Source organism: Amblyraja radiata, chromosome 2 (assembly GCF_010909765.2).
Source record: "Amblyraja radiata isolate CabotCenter1 chromosome 2, sAmbRad1.1.pri, whole genome shotgun sequence".
Classification (NCBI taxonomy): domain Eukaryota; kingdom Metazoa; phylum Chordata; class Chondrichthyes; order Rajiformes; family Rajidae; genus Amblyraja; species Amblyraja radiata.
Window position 1 is genome coordinate 99565074 of NC_045957.1, and position 15733 is coordinate 99580806.

The window sequence follows — 15733 nt, forward strand, 5'->3', positions numbered from 1 at the left end:
GGGTACTGATTGGGGATGATCACATTGAATGGCGGTGCTGGCTAGCTGGATTTCTACAGAATGGCGGTGCTGGCTGGCTGGCTTTCTACAGAAGCACAATTGAGTCGGTCATGACCAGCTGCATCTCTACGTGGTGCGGCAGCTGTACAGCTGCGGACTGGAAGTGCCTTCAGAGAGTGGTGAGGACAGCGGAAAAAATCATTGGGTCTTCTCTTCCTTCAATCATGGACATGGGGTACAAGCGCTGTCTGATTAGAGCTAAGGGCATTACCAGAGCCCCCACACACCCACAATTCGGACTGTTTATACTGCTTAACTCTGGGAGGAGGTACCGCAGCATGAAGAGCGGGACAACCAGGTTCTGCAACAGCTTCATCCCCCAGGCCATAAGATTACTGAACAATCAACGAAACCGAGGCTAGAACTTTTTAAATATCGACACTTTAAAAAAAAAACTTTTTATATATATTTATTTTACAGAACCATGCACATGAGGCATTTTTATGGACGCACCTAGCACTTTTACTTTTACTATTTACCTGATTGGAGAGTCAAATGCAACGAAATTTCGTTCAAGGTGCACTGTGTCTAGGTGTATATCTGAATGACAATAAAGTTTTCATTCATTCATTCATTCAATGGCGGTGCTGGCTAGAAGGGCCGAATGGCCTACTCCTGCACCTATTGTCTATTGGTTGGATTGTGCTGATCCCAGCCCGCATCATCCAGTCATCATCCATATTAGCTCCACAGTTAATTAAATATTTGTGACTGCATGACTCCTAATGTCCTCTGGTCCCTGTGCTGCATCTGTTCCTGAAGATGTAATGGGCCAGTGACTTGGCTGCAGGTTTCCATCAGTGAAACCTGCAATCAAAACACATGATGTGTAGAAAAGAACTGCAGACGCTACTTTGAATCGAAGATAGACACAAAACGCTGGAGTTAACTCAGCAGGACAGGCAGCAGCTCTGGAGAGGAATGTGTGAAGTTTTGGGTCGAAGCTTGAAGAAGGGTCTTGCCCCGAAACATCACCCATTCCTTCTCACCAGAGATGCTGCCTGTCTCGCTGAGTTACTTCAGCATTTTGTGTCTGTCTTTGACCAAAACACATGAAACAGCTGATAATACTTTGAAATAGTAAATAGTGAACAAAACCATCACCTGAACTTATCTTTTTAAAAGGAAATTGATGACCTTATTCAAATAAATAGACATAGATCTGCCAACTATGTCCAGTAACTATGAAGATGACAGGCCAAATACAAATTAGATCCTACCCTTTGGCTCAGCAACCTGAACTCGATGATGAATCCAGGAACTGAGCAAGAGGTCAGATATGCTTGCAGCTGACCTACAAGCACATTCCTGACTCTGCAGTAGTAAGGAGTATAAGACACTATGCAACCACAATATGGCTAGCTGACGGCTTCCTACAGACACACCAGCCATCCATGAATTCACAAAAAATCATTGGTTTTGGATATCACAAAATTACAGCGTGGAAACAGGCCCTTCGGCCTAACTAGACCGTGCCGACCAACATGCCCCAACTACACTAGTCCTGCCTGCCTGGATTTGGCCCATATCCCCCTAAATCTATCCCTTCTGTGTACTGATCCAAATGTTTATTAAACATTGTGAGATAGCACCTGCCTCAACTACCTCCTCCAGCAGCTCGTTCTATATACCTACCACCCTTTGTGTGTAAACAAAAAAAGTTGTGCTTCAGGTCCCTATTAAATCTTTCCCTCCTCTCCTTAAACTTATGTCCTCTGGTTTTTGATTCTGTGCATTTACCTCTATTCCTCTCATGATCTTATACACCTCTATAATATCACCCATCATCCCCCAGGGCTCCAAGGAATAAAGTCCTAGCCTTCTCAACCTCTCACTGTAGCGCAAGCCCTCCAGTCATTGCAACATCCTTATAAATCTTCCCTTTACCCGTACCAAGTAACAACATCTTTCCTATAACAGGGTGACCAAAACTGAACACTATACTCTATATGTGGACTCACTAAGGTCTTGTGCAACTGTAAACCTTCCAAATTCTTGACTCGGTACTCTGACCGATGAAGGCCAATGTGTTGAAAGCCTTCTTGACTGCCTCATCTACCTGTGGGAACTATGTACCTGCACTCCTGGATCCCTCTGCTCTACAATACTCCCCAGAGCCATTTACCTTTACCGGCCTACCATTTACTGGATATTTCCTTCCCAGGTTAGACTTCGCAAAATACACCTTACACTTCTCTGTATTAAACTCCATCAACCATTCCTCAGCCCCACCTGCCCAACAACCCAAGATCCTGGTGCAATATTTGACAACCATTTTTACTATCTACAATACTTTAAGGGCCTGTTCCATTTAGGCGACTGCCAGGGACTAGTTTTTAATGGAATTCACCTACGACACCTGGCGACAACCTACTACAACACCTACGACAACCTACGACAGCAAAAATTGTCGCCACTGTCGCCGAAAATTTTTCAACTTGTTGAAAATTTTGTGGCAGTCGCCTGTAGTCCCCCAAAAAAATCACCAAAGTGGGGCAGGCCCTTAAAGTAGGTAGTATTGTAGATAGTAAAAATAGAACACAAGAGATTTGGAAAAGTGGATCATCTGAATGGAAAGAAAGTAATACATGTTGATGATTTTATTTTCTTCAATTGGCCAGGTGAGGTGTTGAGTTTGGGAATTGGAGCATATAGTCTTTTTTGCAGGAAGGAACTGCAGATGCTGGTTTAAACCGAAGATAGACACAAAATGCTGGAGTAACTCAGAGGAACAGGCAGCATCTCTGGAGAGAGGGAATGGGTGACGTTTCGGGTCGAGACCCTTCTTCAGACCGTTTCGAGTCGAGTCTCTGAAGAAGGGTCTTGACTCGAAACGTCACCCTCCAAAGATGCTGCCTGTCCAGCATTTTGTGTCTATCTTGTATTTTGTTCAGGAGGTTTAAAATATCTGCTAGTGGTAAGGAACCTCCAATCATAATCTTTTCAATGTAGACTGCGGTACCCACTGCCAGCACATAGTTGGAAAATTATCCCTTGAGGTGATTCCTTGGTCACCTCAAAGAGGTGATTTCTTAGTCAATAGCATCTTTCCATTTCTATGCTGAAGGCAATTAAATATTAAAGGATAAGTTTTCTTTCTTTGTGTCCTCACTCAAAACGCAATGAATGTAAAACTTTGTTTCAGAAAAGATTCAAAAGACCCTGAACAGCTTCACAATACGTTAAGGAACATTCTGCAGCAAGTAAAGGTAAAGACCAAGTTTCATCTTAAAACCCTACCTTCATGCTTTACCTTTTTTTTCCATATGAAATTAAAAATCTGAATTGTTCAATGTCATATTATAATTAACAGAGTCACCAAAGTGCTTGGCCGTTCATGGAACCAGTTAAGAAAACTGACGCCCCCGGTTACTATGAAGTTATTCGCTTTCCAATGGGTGTGTAAGATTTTTTTTTAAATTACAAACAACTTGGCTGCTCATTAATTTCTTTGGAATCCAATCTAAAAGTGATATTCACATTACTCTTGTTAGAATATTACCAGCTTCTGCAGAAAACAAAGAAAAGGTGAAAAGGCTTATAAAAATACAACAAAGTATAGGAGATCAGTGGGCTTATCTATCCTGTCCATTCTGACACAACATGCAGCACAAACTCATCACTCTCCCCTCCACTGCAACTGTAACATGACCTTCCAAATTCTATACTCAGTACTCTGATGAAAGCCAATGGTGCTGAAAGCCTTCTTGACCACCCTATCTACATGTGATACCACTTTGTACATGCACTCCTACATCCCTCTGCTCTACAACACTCCCCAGAGCCCAACCATTCACTGGGTAGATCCAGCCTGGTTAGACACAGTTTTCCCTCCAGTATTTTCCAGCAGTAATGCTGTTGCATAACCTGTCGGGTTAACTAATAACTGCAATGGAAGCTCAGTCCTTACAGAAAAGGCTGTGTGCCCTGACAATGCGCCTGCTGCATTGTTGTGGACTTGTCCTCCTGAATTAACTCTGCCTTATGCTACCCAGTTCAAGCAGAGTTGGTACACGGGCGGCCAACTGACATCTAGAACATTTCCAAGGTGCCCACAAAAAACCAGGCATACCCAATTCAGCTTACAACCCAACAATCTAAACAGCGTACAAATTGAAGAGAGATGAATTTCAGAAGCATGGTGAGGGTAATACCTATCTTTTATTGAGTATAGTTCACCAGACTGATTCCTGTGATGTCAGGACTTTCATATGAAGAAAAACTAGATAGATTCGGCTTGTACTCGCTAGAATTTAGAAGATTGAGGGGGGATCTTATAGACACTTACAAAATTCTTAAGGTGTTGGGCAGGCTAGATGCAGGAAGATTGTTCCCGATGTTGGGGAAGTCCAGAACAAGGGATCACAGTTTAAGGATAAGGGGGAAATCTTTTAGGAACGAGATGAGAAAAACATTTTTCACACAGAGAGTGGTGAATCTCTGGAATTCTCTGCCACAGAAGGTAGTTGAGGCCAGTTCATTGGCTATATTTAAGAGGGAGATAGATGTGGCCCTTGTGGCTAAAGGGATCGGGGGGTATGGAGAGAAGGCAGGTACAGGATACTGAGTTGGATGATCATATTGAATGGCGGTGCAGGCTTGAAGGGCCGAATGGCCTACTCCTGCACCTATTTTCTATGTTTCTATAATAATAAGGAATCCTACTAAAATTGAAATAAATGGGAACTGAGGTGAAAGCTTGCTACAGAGGAAATGCAATTGTAGTTATTGGAAGCCAATCATTTCACCCTGCATGACCTTTACAGACTAGAGGTCTGGACCAAACATTCTCAGCTACTTCACCAATATCATATGGTTGGAACCAGGGTGCTTTGCTGATTATTGCAGTGTTTAATTTGCTTCACAGATCACCTACCAAGATCAGGGCAACATTTGCTAATAAGTGACGGGCAACATTTGTGCTGTGCAAGGCAATGACCATCCCCAACAAATAAATTTTTAACCATCTATTCTTGGCAATCAATAGTATAATTCAATTCCCCCACTATTACAAACTGGGCATTACCATTGACCAGAAATTTAATTAGATAATTTTCATACTATATGACTCCATGTGTCTAAATAGCTGGAAGAGAAGGCTGGATATTCTGTAGCAAGTAATTCACCTTACAGCTCTGTAAACCCTTTCTACCATCAACAACACATCGGAGGTGTGATGAAATACTCCCCAGTTGTCCATTTCTGACGAGCTCCAACAAGTATTGACACTATTATGGACAAAGTAACTGCTTTGATTAGCACCATATGCACAAGCCTGATTATTATCAGTTCCATCAGCAATGCACTGTGGCTGCAGTGTGCAGCATCTTCAAAATGCATTGGCATATCTTGCCTTTGATTGCAGCTTCCAGCACATAGAAGGCCAAGAACTTCAAACATGTCTGCTGACCACCACCTGAAGGTTCCATTCCAAGTCTCACTCCACTCTAATTTAGAAGACCATCAGTGCCCTTTCATTGTCACAGAGTCTAAATCTTTGAAAGTCATGTCCAGCAGGTTGTGAGAGTATCTTCACTATTTGGACTATTTAAAAAGTTGCTTTTCATTCCCCTTTTGAGGGCATTTTTGGTTGGTCATTAAAGTTAGCCTTTCCAGCAACACGCATATCTTTGAGAAAATAAAGTAATTTGCAGATGTTGCAAAGCTAGTTAAGAACATAAATAGCTGAGAGGCCAAAAAGGGATATTGAATGATTTGGCAAGATAGTGACAGATAGAGTCCAATGTGCAAATTGTGAAAGTCCCTTTGGAAGGAATATTGGAACCTTTTTAGGAAGGTGAGAGAAGAGGTCAAAGAAGTTGAATGTTCTTGTCCTTGACTTACATTAAATTACATGCGAGTAGAGCAAGCGATTAGGACATCAAATATTATGTTGGCCTTTACAGTAAGATTTGGAACATGATTGAAGGATGAAGGGGGTTGACATTGATTTTTGGTTGCTAGTAATAATTGCAAGCATTTTGCCTGCTGGCTATATTTATCTCTGCACATTGATGTCAATTAAATTAAATATGTGCACTGAGTGCACTTGGCATCCAATTGCTCTTGTGTTGTGCAAACAAAAATTAATTCATCCACCAGGAAATCTTGTTAAAGGTATATAGAGTTTTGCTAACATACTGCTTACATAATTGAGTCTCACTAGATTATGCATTGTGATAATGTCTTCCTTGAGCATTTTTCTGGTATGATTACTTTGCAGATCTGAAAACAATGAGTGAACGTGTCAAGAACCGCTATTACGTGACAAAAAAATTATTTATGGCAGATATGCAGCGAATCTTCACAAATTGCCGAGAATACAATTCTCCAGAAAGTGAATACTTCAAGTGTGCCAATATCTTGGAAAAAAATTTCTACAGTAAAATTAAAGAAGCTGGACTGATAGACAAATAAATTTAAGTTTTTGATGATCTTATAAGCCTAAAATAGTTCACTTATATAATGTATGGAATACCTATTACAATGCTTACCTATAACTCTAGAAACTGGCTGTTTGGGAAATTCCTAATTCAGCTCGTTGTTATTGAAAACATATTGAATCTACTGTAAGTTAAGAGGTCTCCTCAGAAGAATTTCACATTATTGCATTGAGGTCTGGGAAACACCTAATGATAGACAGAGTTTGGAGCAGAGGTATGTGAATATATGTTCATATATTGAGTGTTCAATATTTAATTTGATCACTAAAACTCCATGTGTCCCTTTAGAGAAACCACTGTTGGGTAGGGTTTAGCATGTTACCATGCTGGGCTAAAAGGCTGCTGGTAGAGTGCTCATAAATTTGAACGTGCTCCCTTACCATATTTGCTGTTTTATTTAGTAATACTCTAATCCACACTTGTCAGTTAGTTAATATTTAATTTACATTCCTGTCATTGAGATGAGGTAGTAACAAAAAATTGCAAAGTAATATTAGAAGCAAATTCATTTCAGTAAATCATTATTTTACCAAACAGGTCTGCAATGCTCTTTAAGCGTATGATTATTGACCTACCTCACTGAAGTGATCTGGATAGGCAAGATCATCAGATCCCCTTTGGGAAGGAGGTAGGAATTTCCTCCCATTGAACTTACTGAACACTGTAACTCTGCCATAAAGACCCTGACAAATGGAATAGTTCTGGCTTGACAGGTTGCTGAGAGTTTTTCTATTACTCTGTGCTGTAAAGCTGTGGAGTGGAATTTTGACCTTCATTCCACATGCTAAATTCTGTGATCTAGTAACGCATATGCTTTGCAATTTCCTTTCAAAAATGAAGTTACCTTAATTTAAGGTAATGGAATTAAATTTCAGATCTTAAGTTTCAAGTACGAAAACATAACAAGTTCAGCACACATAACTGTGGATACATTTCTATCCAAAACAGCTTTAGCTACTTAAACTCCAAATAAAACCGCAGACTGCTCAACCATGGCTCTTGGACATGCTCTTCTAGGGGAGGTTTCCTCTATCAGCAAACAAAAATTCTTGAACCAATTTCTGAATAATTTGGTTTGCAGAAGTGTAGTTTATGATTTCTATGAGTATCAAAAAAAATCTGTGATTTAAGACCAAGTATATTCTCAACTTGGATAATGTAATTGAGAACGTTTTGTGTTCACAGAAAAGGTACACGGTGTAAGTTGGAGAGTGTACATTTTAAGTTGTTAAGATGTTTTAAATTTATATTGGAAGATTAAATTTCCACAATATGGAGTTCTCAAACTCGAGAAGTCAAGGAAATCAATTTTGCATATCTGTTTGCCTAGCACAGCGACCTTTAAGCAAAGAGATGGATATATTTCAGAATTTGTCTGTGGAGTTGTGTTTCCTTGTCTTTGTCTTTATCCCAGAGTTTTCAGTTCAATAAACAGCAGGATACCAATGAAACTATCTGGAATATTTAACATAATTATTTTTTAATTTATACAAATGGCTCTGTTTAGGGATCCATGCATCTTACTGCAGATGTAAAAAACATTTGGCAATGTTGGCAGCCTTCTGAAGCAATGGTGATAATTGGCCAGATATATGCATCTAAAACAAATAATTGGAAATGCAACGTTAACATCTATAGTTAATTCCCAAAAATTGTGCCCCTGTTCTATTTTACCTTGCCTTTCCTTATCCTGAATATTTTTAAATCGGGCAATTACGGTAGGAAATTCCTCGTATGTTGCAAAACATACTTGGCGAATAAAGTGTGATTCTGATTCTGATATTCCATGTATAGTTTGAGAGATTTTGAGGCCCAGTGGAAATGGCTGCAAGTTATCCAGAAATGATACAGAAAAACTTACTGGAATGTTTCTAGCACAGCTGTCACTACTCAAATTTATCACTGAGCCAACAACTAAGTGGGCCTTAGAGCCACCTGAAACAAGTTGTCGGCCAATGTAAAATGGAAATCAGGGTCTTAGGAAATGAATAGGACTGTTTGTCATTTTAGGATATTAGTGCACAAAGTCTACTCTAGCATTATCTGGTAGTGTAGCAGAAGAGGAGTTCAGAGGTGGTATTTAATTTTTGTGTGCAATGTGGGTGTTGTGCTCAATGATGAGCTGAATATTCTCCCAAAATTCATATCACTGGCCTTGGTTTTTATTGTTCCATGACCTATCCCCACTCTACAAATCAAACGGCAGGCCTGTTTGCCATATAAGCTTGTGGTTAGTTTGGAACACGCTGCCAGAGGAGGTAGTTGAAGCAGGTACCATTGTAAAATGTAAGAGAATTTGGACAAGCACATGGATGGGATAGGTTTAGAGGGATATGGGGCAAATGCGGGCAGGTGGGGCATGTTGGATTACGTGGGCAAGTTGGACCGAAGTTGGACTGTTTCCATGCCATATGACATAGTTGTTTCTTTTTATTGTTTAAATGTGTCATCAGAGAGAGGGTTTATTTCATTATCTAGGCTATAATATCATTGTTTAGTGAGGATTGAATTTTGTTAAGGACTTCATTTTTCATCAGAACTGGAGCATTATTCTATCAGATATGGAGAGATTTAGAACCTACGGCATGTAACTGCACTTGTTATCAACAATAGATTTTCCCCACATTCAAATCTTTTGGAATTGCCCTGAAACTGCAATTCTGTGATTTTTAAGAGGAAGAGGAAAACTATGGATGCAATACCTGCCTTTTAAATCATTACAGTAAATAAATATCTTTCCAAATTATTTTAATTACTTACATTATTTATAAATGCCTTTTAACATTGTTGAAAGGAAAATAAAATATACAGAACTGTATACTTTTGTTCAATGGAACAGAATAGCCATATTCTGATTATTTATAAATGCCTTTTAACATTGTTGAAAGGAAAATAAAATACACAGAACTGTATACTTTTGTTCAATGGAACAGAATAGCCATATTCTGAAGTATTGAGGCATCCAGGCATAAAACACAAAGTTGTGTGTGTTGCGAGTAAAATATAACGATATTCCAGATTATATTTATTGGTGTTTTTGCTGATGTGTTCTGATTGGAAAATGAATACATCAATGAGCCATGAGTGTCAAGTAGCTCATTTTAAATCTCTACAAAATCCAGAAAAGAATCAATGATGTTTACATAAAAAATACATGGAATATAGAGAATCAATAAATTGCACACCTCTGGCCGAATTGACCTCCTCAAACTTACCAGAAGGCTGGCCTGCAGAGGAGGTTGATGCATTAGTGGGGAGGAGAAGGTAAAGGTTGTAAACGTGCAACAGGGTTACATCCTCTACACATTACTTAGGTCAGAACATAATTTCTAAAGTATTCAGTGGTCATGATTATTTTCCAGATTTATGCATGAGTCAAGCAACCGCCAAATTGTTAACACAAGTACAAGGAAAAGCTAGAAAAGACCAAAATCCATAAAAAAAAATATACAGTTATTAGTTGTCTTTCATCACTGAAGTAGTAAAAAATGTACGTAACAAAATAAGAAGACCCTGGTTAAATGACCATTTTGAAGAATATTTTAAGGAGCTCACACAAGGGCTTTCACAGATAAGCACATGAACCATTTAGTTGACGATTCACACATTTATCAAGATGATATGGAACACGACTAGCTGTCTACACATATTTCATTGAACAGAAACAGTGACTAACAAGATCTTCAGTGTATTTAATACCTCTTTTTGTCAGCAACAATGTAGTTTCTTAATTGAAAGACATGCACATCTTCATTTAGATTGATTTATTTTAGGTAAAGATATTGCAATTATACTAAAAAGAGCCCTCAAATTTCATTGGATCCTATTTTCATTAAAACTATAGAATATTGCACTCCAGCAGTAACTACTGATATACTGTGCTTAAAATACTGTGTTCTATATGTGTGTGTGTGTGTATATATATAATTCTGGTCAAACACAAACTCAAATTTGAGCTTTTGCTGTAGATCACAATTTTTCCATTAGTTTAGTTTGGAAAATGAAACAAAATATAACCTGTTTTGCTAAATGTTGAATACCTGTTCATTGTAGATGTATCATGTTTCTTCATATTTTGCTATGCATTGTCAATATATCTTTTTACTCCAAACCATTTTGGTTTGTTCTTTAGAGGTAAAACATCTCTGGGTAAAATGTACAAATGTGAATTGTTTATGTGTGGTTAAATGCAGAATCCAATTTTCTTTTTGTTGTGGGCCTGTCCCATGAATATGAAATTAGTGACCATCAAAAAGTTAAAAAAGATACGCCTCAACTGCTGATTGTGCTTGTGGAACACCTACAAATAACCTTATTTTCTTTCAATACTATGTTATGGATAGAATTTCTGAAAGCACTTTGTTACAAAAATGGCTGTGGCATCCTGTTGTTATACAAGAGGATGAATATTCCAGAATAATTATTTGAAGATGTGTTAAATTTGTCAAATGTTTTGTTACATTCTACAACCACCCATCGGGCCAGTGGATTGTAGTCGTGTGTATCATATTCTTAAAATTGGTGTTTAATGCTCACATCAATTGAATGTAATCTAGTCAAGATTCCAAAGCAAACTAAGACTTAAGATGCTGTGATCCAAGCCTTCTATTCTCCTCCAGTAATATGAATACCATTATTAATGGTTGGACCATACTCAACGCAACTTAGATGATTAAACAGCAAGCTTTTTATTCAGTAGCAGAAGCAAAGTAATTTAAAATGTTCCACTGTTTTTTCTATTTAAAATAAATGTTTGTTCAGTAATGCAAAATTAGGATGTAAACAAACAAATGACTAACTTATTATGAATTTTTCTAAAATTTATCTTTTTTTTCATTTTTAGAGGAATAGTAGATTTTGTGCAATACTTTAAACTTCGCTTTTGAGGTTTTGAAATTTTTTATATTTACTGCTTATATAGTAAATGTCCTTTTGTAAAATTAATATATTGTACTAAAAAATAAATAGTGTAATTTTTGAAGGAACTACTTGATTGTAGCATACTTGTATCTAGTTTCTCTTCTCACTCACCTCTCCAATGCAACTGGTAGAATTTGATATGATAGTGAATATTATTTTGTTTTTTTTTTCCAGTACACTGACATTGTAGAATATTATACCATCAATTCTCTATTCCACAGGGCTGCAATGCATCACACATGGAGTTGATTAAAAACAGATTAATATACATTGATATTAAGAGAGTCAAAGTATGTGGGATTAGGCCAGGAAATTCAATTGAGGTAGAAAATCAGCTAAGATCTTGATGAACAACAGAATAAGGACCGAATACTGCTCCTATATCTTAAATTTTTACAGAAGGTTACACTGATGACACTGTGGGTAAGATTTGTTATGTTCATAATGGGATGAAATTTCTTGAAACTTGAAAAAATTGAGATAATTAGAAATGAATATATATAGATTGCATCTACAGTATTCCATGCAACTATCCAAAGATTGTAAAATACAAAATAATTTATAGGAAATGTATTTGAATTAAAGACATTCAAATATTGCTGAATGAGTGTTAAAGAAAACCCTTGTGATGTTTTGTAAGCAGCAAGGTAGCTGGAAATTGTCCAGGTTTGATCCTGATTACAGGTGCTTGTCTATACGGAGTTTATAGGTTCTCCCCTGACCCGCATGGGTTTTCACTGCGATCCTCGGTTCCCGCCCACTCCAAAGACATACAGGTTTGTAGGTTAATTGGCTTGGTATAAATGTAAAATTGTCGCCAGTGTGTGTTGGGTAGTGTTCATGTGCAGGGATCGCTGGTCGGTGCGGACTCGGTGGGCCGAAGGGCCTGTTTCCATGCTGCATCTCCTCTCTAAACTAAACCTCCTCCAGGGCGAAACAATGTTGCTGATGTGGCAATGGCGCATTACTTCCGCATGAGCTCAATGCCTTTTATGCACTCTTTGATAGTGAGAACAACACGAGCCCTGACTGCCCCTGAAAACCCTAAGATAAACTTTCAAGAGGGTGAATCCATGCAAATTGTGCAACCCAGACAACCAACCCTGTCCAGGTCTTAAACCCTGGCTGGAGTATGCAAGGACATATTCAATCCCTCGCTTCTTGGTCTGAAGCTCCCACCTGCTTGAAAAGAGCATCTATGACAATGGTGCCAAGAATAGCTTACAATATACATTTATTTGTCACATGTACCAATTGGTACAGTGAAATGTGTGGTCACCATGCAGACATACGAATAAAAAAAGAACACAACACACGATAGACTCCAACATAAAACATCCCCACACAGCAGAATCAAAGTTTCCCACTGTGAGGGAAGTCACCAAAGTTCAGTCATCTTCCTCTGATGTTCTTTGATGATCAGCTTCAAATTCCTATTGTCTGGTAGCACTTCCATCCAATGTAGTTATGTACTTTGAGATGCAGGTTATGACATGAATTATCTACTGCCTTAGAAATTACCCGGATTTGCTTCAATTGGTCTTTTGGTACAATAGGTCAACACCAGATTTCTCACTGGCTCGCCACTCTATACCATCTGGTTTACAAGATCATTTACGCTAAACTGCAGTTCATTAAGTTTACCACTACCCTCGCCTCTAAGCTCATCACCAAGCTCCAAGAGCTGGGCATCTGTACCTCCCTTTGCAACTAAATCTTGTTGTACTATGATTCAGCAGACCTACATCTCATTTTCACCGAATATCCAAAGAAGTACACCTCAAAGCTCAGAGCTTAGCCCTCTGCTCTACTCACTATACATTAATGATTGTGTGGCTAAGCATAACTGCAATCCCATCTATAAATTTACTGACACCATTGTTGTTGGCCAATTCACAGGTGATGATGAGCCAGTGTACAGAAGAGAGAAAGACAACACTAAGTTGAGTTATACTGCAACAAAAACCTCCCCCTTTATGTCAACACAACCAAGGAACTAATTGTTGTTTTCAATCAGGATAATGTTGGGACATTGAGCATTGGTGGATCAGTGGTGGAGAGTTTTGGCGGCATCAATATCTCGGGGACCTGTCCCAGGCCCAGCACATAGACGTAATCATGAAGAATGCACACAAGCATCTCTATTTTCTTAGGTAGACAAAAATGCTGGAGAAACTCAGCGGGTGAGGCAACATCTATGGAGCAAAGGAATAGGCGATGTTTCGGGTCAAGACCATTTTTCAGACTAACTCTCCTCTCTATTTTCTTAGATGTTTAAAGAGATTTTGTATAACACTGAATACTTTAACAAACTTTTACAGATGCATGTAAAAAGTATTCCGACAGGTTGCATCATGGCCTGGCACTACAATTCAAATGCACAGGAACAGAAGAGAGTGGACAAGGCATGGTCTGTCATGGGCACAGCCATTCCCACCATCAAAATCATTTACATGAGGCACTGGCTCAAGGCTGAAACGTGGATCTCACCATCTGGGTAAGGCCTTCTTCTCACTGTTGCTGTTAGGTAGCAAGTACAGAAGTATGAAGTTCCATTCCACCAGATTCAGCAAAAACTACTTTCCTATGACTCAGGTTCTTAAATCAATTGGCATCACCCTAATCCTACCTTGGCAACATGGACTCTTGAACTACCATGGACTTTGTTTTTGCATCAATATCTTGTTTGCACTGTTGACTGAGTGAACAGGACTGCAAAATGTTTTAAGGGCCTGTCCCACTTGGGCGACCTAATCTGCGAGTTTCGAAGAGTTTGCCCTTGACTCAAACTCGCAGCATGGTCGACACGAGGTCCTATGAGGTCACTGGAAATCTCCTTCATGCTTGAGGGAAGTTCCCGAATACTTGCGGCCTCAGCTAGGTCACGGAAATATTTTCAGCATCTTGAAACATTTTCCGCAAGTAAAATTTGGTCAGGATGGGTCTTTTTAACTCAGTACAGTGGAGTGCAATGGAGTGGGGTGGCTATTTACTTACAGGCACTCGAGGGCAGCCTCCTTCGCTGACCGGGCATTTTGATTGGCTCATTGGAGTTTCAGGACCAAGGAAGACCTAAATGCCTGCTAAACTTTATTAAACTTTTTAAAAGTGTCTCCACTCGTTCTCTTCCCCCCACCCCCCCCACCCCTCCGCGCTCTCTAAAGGACTTACCATTACTGTGCAGCCGTTTTACCTTAATCATACAGACAGCGCTCCTCCGCTTTCCCTGGCCCCCACCTTCACAATGTTTGTGTGTGTGTGTGTGCGGTCGGTCGATGCAGCTCGTGGTTTCAATGCGGACAGTCGATCCAGCTCGAGGCTTTCCAGGCGAGTGCCCTCGGACTGGAATGTCAAAGACATTTTTTAACTCACCGATTAGGTCCCCCAAGTGGGACAGGCTCTTTACCCTTATACTCCTGTGCCATCAGAGAATGAAATGTTCTCAGAGCCCTTTTGTTAATTGTTTTAATTAGCTACCACCATTCACAACTAGGTATGGCAGAACTCCTGGTTTGATCCAATACATGCATTATGGGAATTGTTAATACTTGTGCCCATATGAAGCAGCTTCACCAACGGTGATGAAACTAAATAGAGCGGAGGTGCAGAACCTGGCGGACTGGTGTGCACGTAACAACTTGTCACTAAACACCTCCAAGACCAAGAAACTGATTATTGACTTCAGGAGATCACATAATGGAGAATACGCCCCAATCTCCATCTACGGGGACAGTGTGGAGAGAGTGTCCAGCTTTAAGTTTCTGGGCACTCACATTTCAGAGGACCTCACATGGTCCACCAACACCGCTGCGCTGGTCAAAAAGGCACAGTAACGACTGTTCTTCCTGAGAACATTAAAAAAGACTGGTCTGTCCCAACAGCTGCTGACAACCTTCTACCGCTGCACCACAGAGAGCATAGAACATTAAAAAAGACTGGTCTGCCCCAACAGCTGCTGACAACCTTCTACCGCTGCACCACAGAGAGCATATTAACGTATGGCATCTCTGTGTGGTATCTCAGCTGCACGGAGGCGGAGAGGAGAGCTCTTCAGCGCGTCGTCCACAGAGCGCAGAAGATAATTGGGACACCGCTACCAGCCTTGGAGGGCATCTACCACACACGGTGCCTCAGGAAGGCCGTCAGCATCCATAGACTCCTCACACCCTTGTAATGGACTGTTCGAACTACGTCCCTCCGGCAGACGTTACAAGGCCTTCTACGCCCGAACCTCCAGACTCAGGAACAGCTTCATTCCCAGAGCTATAGCGGCTCTGAACCGGCCCTGCTGAGGTCCCCCTCAAACCCCC

The 15733-nt window shown here is 39.9% G+C and overlaps 1 protein-coding gene across 4 annotated transcripts in view; it reads left to right on the plus strand.

Moving 5' to 3' along the window:
- Positions 1–9357, plus strand: part of kat2b (lysine acetyltransferase 2B) — an 80574-nt gene extending 71217 nt beyond the window's left edge. For all 4 annotated transcript variants that reach the window (XM_033012146.1, XM_033012154.1, XM_033012161.1 and 1 more), the window contains exons 16-18: positions 3206–3269; positions 3374–3458; positions 6284–9357. In XM_033012146.1, coding sequence (XP_032868037.1) covers positions 3206–3269; positions 3374–3458; positions 6284–6477 — 343 coding nt within the window. In that variant the 3' untranslated portion in view covers positions 6478–9357. The remainder of the gene's footprint in view (positions 1–3205; positions 3270–3373; positions 3459–6283) is intronic.
- The last annotated feature ends 6376 nt before the right edge of the window (positions 9358–15733 follow it).